This window comes from Austrofundulus limnaeus, unplaced genomic scaffold (assembly GCF_001266775.1).
Source record: "Austrofundulus limnaeus strain Quisiro unplaced genomic scaffold, Austrofundulus_limnaeus-1.0 Scaffold95, whole genome shotgun sequence".
NCBI classification, from domain to species: Eukaryota; Metazoa; Chordata; class Actinopteri; order Cyprinodontiformes; family Rivulidae; genus Austrofundulus; species Austrofundulus limnaeus.
This window is the reverse complement of record NW_013952497.1, coordinates 515,876-523,714: the sequence shown is the minus strand read 5'-3', so window position 1 is coordinate 523,714 and position 7,839 is coordinate 515,876. Positions and strand designations below refer to the sequence as shown.

At 36.2% G+C, this 7,839-nt stretch overlaps 1 protein-coding gene across 3 annotated transcripts in view; it reads left to right on the top strand.

Moving 5' to 3' along the window:
* Positions 1-7,839, top strand: part of veph1 (ventricular zone expressed PH domain-containing 1) — a 104,483-nt gene that overhangs the window by 86,220 nt on the left and 10,424 nt on the right. For all 3 annotated transcript variants that reach the window (XM_014012826.1, XM_014012825.1, XM_014012824.1), the window contains one exon: positions 4,349-4,466. In XM_014012826.1, coding sequence (XP_013868280.1) covers positions 4,349-4,466 — 118 coding nt within the window. The remainder of the gene's footprint in view (positions 1-4,348; positions 4,467-7,839) is intronic.

Below are 7,839 nucleotides of genomic sequence, written 5' to 3'. Positions count from 1 at the left end.
TACAAATACAAATTAAACAATTGAATATTTCTTTAACATTTTTGCTTTGATAATTTTTTTAAAGGAATTAATTGATCCACTGCTTTTATAATCATTTTCCAGATTATTCAATAGTGTTTTACAGCAGCCAGCTCACTTTGTCATACCAGGACAGCTGAAAAGACCTGTTATTTCCCCACTGGGATCAATAAAAAGTTTTTTTTAATCTTACTTTCCCCACCTTTTGCACCAAATTAATCTGAGGAGTTGATCAGCYCTGCTGTTTAAGTTGTTCTTTATAAAATAGACTGTATCAAATGGCTTTGCCAAAATCCGCTCAACAACATTCAAACTGTCTGCCATTATGTGCAGCTTGTTACTGGTGCAAGGCTAGTGTGAAGGGTGTGCGTTGTCTGTGAGTGCTTTATGATGGTGAAGGAGCTCAGCAGCACCCGCTGCACAGAAGAAGTCAGAAAGAATAATGTAAGTCCGTCTCCAAACACAAGCAGATACAAAACAACCACCAGAAATAGAGGTTTGATTTGTTGCTAGTCGTTTTTAACAAAGAAAATGCCGCTAAAAGGATTAATAAAGTCTCCAGTTCAGCTCAGAACAGAATGAAACTAAAACCTGCTCCCATGCAYGTTTACACCAAGAGATCKCTGATTCGCTCATTTCTCTGTCAATCAAAAAGGGATTCAGCCTCCGACAGATCATCCAATCATCATGCAGATGCTGGGCGTCCGACCCAGCCCMCTGCCCCATAGACCCCCAGAGACGCTCAGCGTCCGATRGGCGGGAAAAAGCCAGCATTTATCCAATGACTCGTCTCGTTTCACTGCAGTCTTTGCATCACTAATGAGCTTTGTAGACGCTCAGCGACCRACTGTTTAAAGCACTGCGAAGCTGCAGGAAGAGTGAAATGAGGAAATGAGGAAAGCCGCGTCGTTACCAGTGTGTTAAGAAGCTGATTCTGAACAAAAGTTGAGCGTGCTGTAGCACTTAGTTAGTCAATGACATGTACACACAACTGTATATATTTTATCTTTTTTTATTATTTACATTTTAGGGGAAGCTGAGCTTCCGTTGCAGTCTTAGAGAAATCGCCTCTGCCCCAGAACCACTAGTGCATGCTTTGTTTTTAACTGATTGGAGCAGGAAGTGGTGAAATATCCAGCATCTTCATAGATATAGTATCTCACAAAAGTGAGTACACTCCTGGCTTTGGTTGCCAGAGGTTTAGACATTAATGGCTGTGTGTTGAGTTATTTTGRCRCTATCATTCAGGCTGTACACTGATTAATTTACATTGTATCAAAGTGTCATATCTTCAGTGTCGTCCCAGTGACAGCTGCAGCAGTCTGCCTCGCTCTGCTGGAAGAAAACCTGAAACACAAGAAGGGAAGCGGGGAAGTCTGGAACAGGCTGGAATCCTGACAAATAGAAAAAATTTAGACTTTGAGCTTTTTTTTTTTTCTTTTTATAGGTAGCACCAGCAAGAAAGAGAAACCCACTCTAACTAGAACTGCGGAGCGGTTATGACCTATGAATGCTATGAAAACAACCAGATAACCAGATTGCTTCTAGCCTCACGCAATGGCATAGCAATCATCTCAGAAGTGAGGGGGACAAATTTTTTAGAGGTCTGTTCAGTGATTTATCATCCTCTCTCATTATACCACACCTCTCCTTAGTGGCTAAAACACATCAAACCACTAAAAGCCACAGTACAGCTCCACTGACTGATTTTAGTTCTTTAAACTATTTAATAACAAAATCTAAAGTTTTAGCTGCCAAAAGTCGCCAGATCATTAAGTGCCAAATTGAAAACACCATTACTGTAAGCAAATTATTACTTAGCTCARTGTTGGCTCATAAGMCAAATAATGGCATAAACATAGAGAGTGACACAACACTAAACACATCAACATTTTAGTCAAATGTGACTACAAAGATGTGCAAAACTAATTAAAATAAAGAAAATTGGTATGACCCATACCTGCTGTCATTAAGAACACAAATAATGCAGTTGTCAAGTAATGTCTGAAAATAAATAAGTTATAAACAAAATGTCTAAAAACATTGTAGAAACTATCTTTAAATATTCGCGTCAGGTTTTGCTTTGGAATTAAGACAATCACTCATCTTTTTAATAACAAAGTAATATTATCAGTTCTAGATTTATTTTTGGCCCAAAGTAGAAATAATAATAAAATAAAATAAATATTTTGGAGAGAAGAGTACTTCTGAAATATCTGTGGGGGAAAAAAACCCTGTCCTGATACCTGTCTGGTTTCTCCCAGCAATTCTCCAAGTCAACAGGATGTGATCCAGTCATGTGATTTAACCTCCATCTTTGTGTGTGGGGTTAATTCTCTGAGACTCTGTTACAAATTRTGTCAAAAGTAGAGACTTCAAACTATACACCAGTTTTTAAAGACTTTCCACTTCAAGAATAATAGTCATAATTTCTCCTTACCTGAGAAAAGGCTGCATTATGATCACTGCTGCTGTATCTGGTCTCCTCCCTGATTTTGCTCTTTGTAATGTGGCAATAAAGATTTATTTAAACTTATATAGCACCTTATCAAGTCCACATGGACCTTAAGACACATTACACTTCAGGCATTCACCCATACACACACTGATGGTGGGTGGTAAGCTACAGCCACAGCTGCCCTGGGGCACACTGACAGAGTGTAACTGTAGAATAAAAATAATTGAGGCAGAAATGGGCGTGGCCTATACTCTTTGACTCAGTTGGGTCCAGGGATTATGTTACTTAAAGTCAAAAAATATTGTGACGTATGGTTTAGAAGCTAGAGGACCAGACGCAAAGACACTGTTTAAACCCCTATAGGTTGACATGTCTGATTATTTTTCTCCTCCGTCCTCATAATTTTTTTAACCACCATGGTAAAATCTTTTCTGTAGTCCTTTACGGTTTGGGCTGCAGTATGAGTTTTTTTTCCAACAGAAGAATAAATAAATAAATAAATAAATAAATAAATAAATAAATAAATAAATAAATAAATAAATAAATAAATAAATAAATAAATAAATAAATAAATAAATAAATAAATCAGATACAAAGATACAATAAAGCTCCTTGCTCTGCTGGAGGCATGGAAACATTGCCGCTTTGCAGTTATGTTCCCCTGTTCCGTGGGCTTGGACCCCTAATAAAAAACAGCAAGATTTAAGAGGACAGAAGAAGGAAGAAGATCACAACCTGTCTCTCCATCCATGTGTTCTGCATTTTCTTTTTACTTTCTCTCCTTTTCCTATCAGACACAAAGCTTCCCTCTTGTCCTTGTGGACCAATCAGAAACACATGGAGGACACTTTAATATGAGACAGAAAGAGTTCCCAGTTTCATGTTTACCAACGGGGACAGTTAAAGCAATGTGTTTTGTGAGGCTTCACTGATTTAAGTATGGCTCCTGCAGCACACTTTACTAATTTTATAGGTCAGAGGAAACAAAAAAGTTGATTTGAGACATAATGATTTTGATGGAGGAAAGTATGTAAAATACAAATGGAGGTTAGTTATAGCCGAGGTATGTACTGTATACATAGAGAGAGTAGAAGAGGTTAAGATTAGACAGTTTATATAAGCTATTATATTTGAAATARTTGAAACATTGTTTGTCGACAACAGATTGTTCCTCAGCAGGGAGTTTGTGTCCCAGCTTTTTTTAACATCTCCTCCTCGTCCAGATGTTGGTGTGCTCAGTGGACAGGGTTGACTGTGATGTGGTGACACCAAGAAAATTTAACTTCACTGCCATTTTACTCATCTGTCACAGTGAAATGAGTCATTCCTGAGTTTGATCTGCAGCAAATTTAAAATGTTTATCCTCACTGTTACYCACTTTTCGACTCAATCTGTTTTGTTTTTTTGTTTTATTAGTAATCGTAAACAAGGTCGGAGSATTTTATTCAGTCAGTTACAATAAAAAGTAAACTAACAACGTTAATTGAAATCAACTGGAGTCTATTTTTTGTTTTTGCGTTTTGCTTCTCTTTATCCTCCATAACTTCCCAGATTAAAGCATTTTAGGAAATTGTCCTGAAATGATTGTTAATGAACGTCAAAAAAAATATTAATAATGTTTTATCAGTTTTATTATTTGTAAGAATTCCTTTTTTTAATTCCTTTTTTTATTTCCACCTCAGAAACTCTGTATACATTATGTCCTCTGATCCCATCAGCACTGATGTCACTTTAAGTGCTGACATTTATCTTCTTCTCACTGTATTAGCACTGGAGGACACTGACACAGTTTTATTTTTATTTAATTTTGTTTCTGTTTTTTTCTGTTAATCTCTAACATTTGTTCTTTTTATCTGACTGTTTGCCGTTCAGGACCTGGACATCCTTCAGATGCAGCTGGAGGAGGTACGCTTCTTTGATCTGTTTGGTTACAGTGAGGAGGAGGGCAGCTGGCTCTGCTTCATGTGTAACAACCCTGAAAAGGCCACAGGTAAACACACACAAACACACACACAGAAAGAAAGAATGAAACAAATTAATATATCAGCTTTATGTGACCCATCATATCGAAATGAGGATTAAGTCAAATTTGGTCAAAATGACCTCATCACATTTTCAGATTATTGACTTTAAAAGCTACATTTTAATGCCTGGATCATTCTGATATCATAAACGGAACCAGAGATATGTCTTAATTTGTCTTGTTGTTTACGATAATACATTAATATTTGGTCTGAATCCTTATTTTATGTCATTTTTATGAGGATTGTTGTTTTGTTTTTTTTTTATTATGAAGAGGACATCTCACATAGTTGTTGTATATTAACATTTCCCAGCTGGAAAGAAACAAAAACTTTGCCAGCTCACAGAGAAAATCTCAAAATTTAAAGGCATTTTTCCTCAAAATCAGTTTTTTTTTGCTACTGCTCAAAAACATGCTTCAAATTTTTTTATGATTATATTTCACACAGTTCATTCAAATGAAACATTGATAAGGCATTCATTTGATATATTTTTACGAAATGCAATTTTTGTAAGTGTTTTAATAAAAAACACTAGATTTGCCTATTTCTCTATACACAACTTTTAAACTTAATCCTCATTCTGATGTGATGGGTCACATGAGTCAACGTTCTCTTTCATGTGTAGAACAGAGCAACAATATGTGGGATTTTGATAGATTCATTTATATTTCTTTTCATATACAAAGAGTCGCMTGTTTTTTTTTCTTCTTTAAACATRGCATATGCTTAAACTGAGAAAACTGCAAACTCACCAAAATATATCCAGATGTAAGAAGTTGTGTGCATACATAAATCCAAGCTTATCAGTGTGCATTGCCAATGCAATGCACACTATTCTGATTCGTTTCCCATCCAAGTCATCTCAACTTTGCCATGCTTCTCCTCCTGCATACTTTGTCCTAGAGCTGCCATTGTAATTTATATCTGTAAAGCYCCTGTGCCAAATGATGGCTATGCCTTTTGGTGCCTGTAAAACTTATAGTTTATGAAATATTGATGTTTAATAAATTATAATGGCAGTCAATGGAGACTTGTATTGGTCCAATACTGCCCCCTGCTGCATTTACACAATATGGTACTGCACCATAGTTTCATAATACAGTATTTAAACTCAGTACTTCAGTGATTACAATATTAATATGATTGTATTTTAATGTTTTACTGTAATACTGTCTTTATGTTGTCCTATTGCTGTAATATATTGCACTTAAGTGTCAATAATTGCATTGGCAAGGTAAACTTTTTCTGTATACATACGATCCAATCCCTGGGATTGTCCTCTGTCACATCTCCTATAGTCTCATGATGAGCACTGTGGGCTTTCATGCGGGAGATAAGGGCTCAAATCCAGCTACTGCTACTTTAAAAACTTCAAACTTCATATTGTCACATAATTACCTTAATTACAAACACCTGCTGACGTGACAGGCACAAGCTGGTATAGAAAACACGTTTGAACTTGGTCAAAGTTCATTCTGCAAGTCCAGTGCTGCAGGCAAAGCCATGCTGCAATGACATGCTACGTGGCAATGCACACTTGTTTTTACATCGTAAAAACCCATGTCTAGTTCTTTTTGTCTTCACCTCAGTCGACGTTTAATTGGAAACACGCGTCAACCCCTTCAGATGTTTACTTGTGTCTTGACTCTCAAAAATCTGTAATTTTCACAAGAAAAATCTGTATTACTCATGTAATACACACAGTGGGGAAGGTACAGGTGTCTGTTGTCTATTAATTTTTTTTTGTAGTTTAGCTCCAAGAAAAAGACCAAAATATTAAGCTAACGAACTACAGAGGAAGTAATAACAGATAAAGATGAGTGAGACTGACTTCTAAGAAAGAAGTAAAACGTTTCTAACGAGTAGCTTGAAACCATTCATGACTTCATGCTCTGATGTTTGACGGCAGCTAATAAGAAGCCAGGAGGCAGGAAGCTGTTTGTCGGAGGAAAGGGATGTGCTGCAGTTAAAGACTCCCTCCAGTGAAAGGTTTAAAGTTTGAACTATCTCAACATGGTGGCTTTTATCTGTCGCATCAGAGGTAATCCTGCTTACAGTTTAGTACAAGAACTGGTTCAGTGTTAATGTTCAAAAATTACCGATACAGTCATGGGGAAAGTATATTTTGTGGGTATAACTTGGTCAGTTTTCAAATACAGAGCTAAAATTCAGTGGTAGCTGACAATCATCTCTAACAAACATAAAACTGTTCCCCCAATGAAAAAGACAGTGTTGTGACAACAAGGGAGAAATATTAAAATGTCTTTTCAGGGGCTCAGTAGAGAGTTTATGTTTGCCTGAAAGTTGCAGTAAATTACAATAAATTACCATGCCACTGAAATAGATATAATAACCTGCAGTTTCTTCACTAAATGCTGCTGCTCACTGTTGACAGATTTAACAGACATGTGCAGACAGTTACAATAAACCATCTGCCAACATTTCATTTCCTAACTGGTTGTGTTGCAGTGCAGGATAAGAAAAAGTTTATTGTTGTTTTTCTTCCTTATTATTTTGTTCACTGACTAGTCATGCAATAGGAAAACTCCCTAGTTGGGACGTAAAACATCTTCAGCTACTATAGAAGTCAAGTTGCTTTGTTTTTAATAGATTTCTTTTCAATTAGTCACGCATCATTCACAGGACTGTGGTCTCTGTCGAAATGACTGGGTGCCATGTTCAAAACTAAAGGGAGGCAAGTTAAAAAAAAGATTGACGACATTCGTTGTTCATTTTTATCTTTACGGGGATCATCTTTTTCTTTTTAGAATATAGGTAATGTTTTATTTCGTATAATGTAAGTTTCAAAGCCAACAGGCTTAAATAAAATCCTCTAAATGACAGAAAAACACCCAAAATTCTAATAAATAAATAAATAATTAAATAAATAAAGGCTGTTGTTGCTCAGTTTTGCCCCTTTTGAGTAACGAAAACTTAAAATTCATGGCTTTAACCTTGTAATTTAAAGATGTAAGCATTTTAGACTGCACCACAAGGCATTAGTTTCAATATGATTTTCAKTTAAGAGCCCTAAGAATACTCTAATGGTGAGAGATGACTAAGGCTAAAGATGTCAATTTTGGTAAAACTTTTAAAATACCGTGATGTGCGACATCATGTGATAATAATGTAAGATCCTGTGTGCTCAGAATGTGTGTTGTGAATGACTCTCAGATAAAACCACATCAAATTTTTAATTTTAACGTGTTCTGATACATCTTAATAATCCAGGTAAAAAAATAAAAATTGAGTAGTTTAAGTATCTGGGGATCTTGTTCACGAATGGGGGAAGAACGGAGCGGGAGATCGACAGGCGGATTGGCGCAGCGTCTGCTGTAA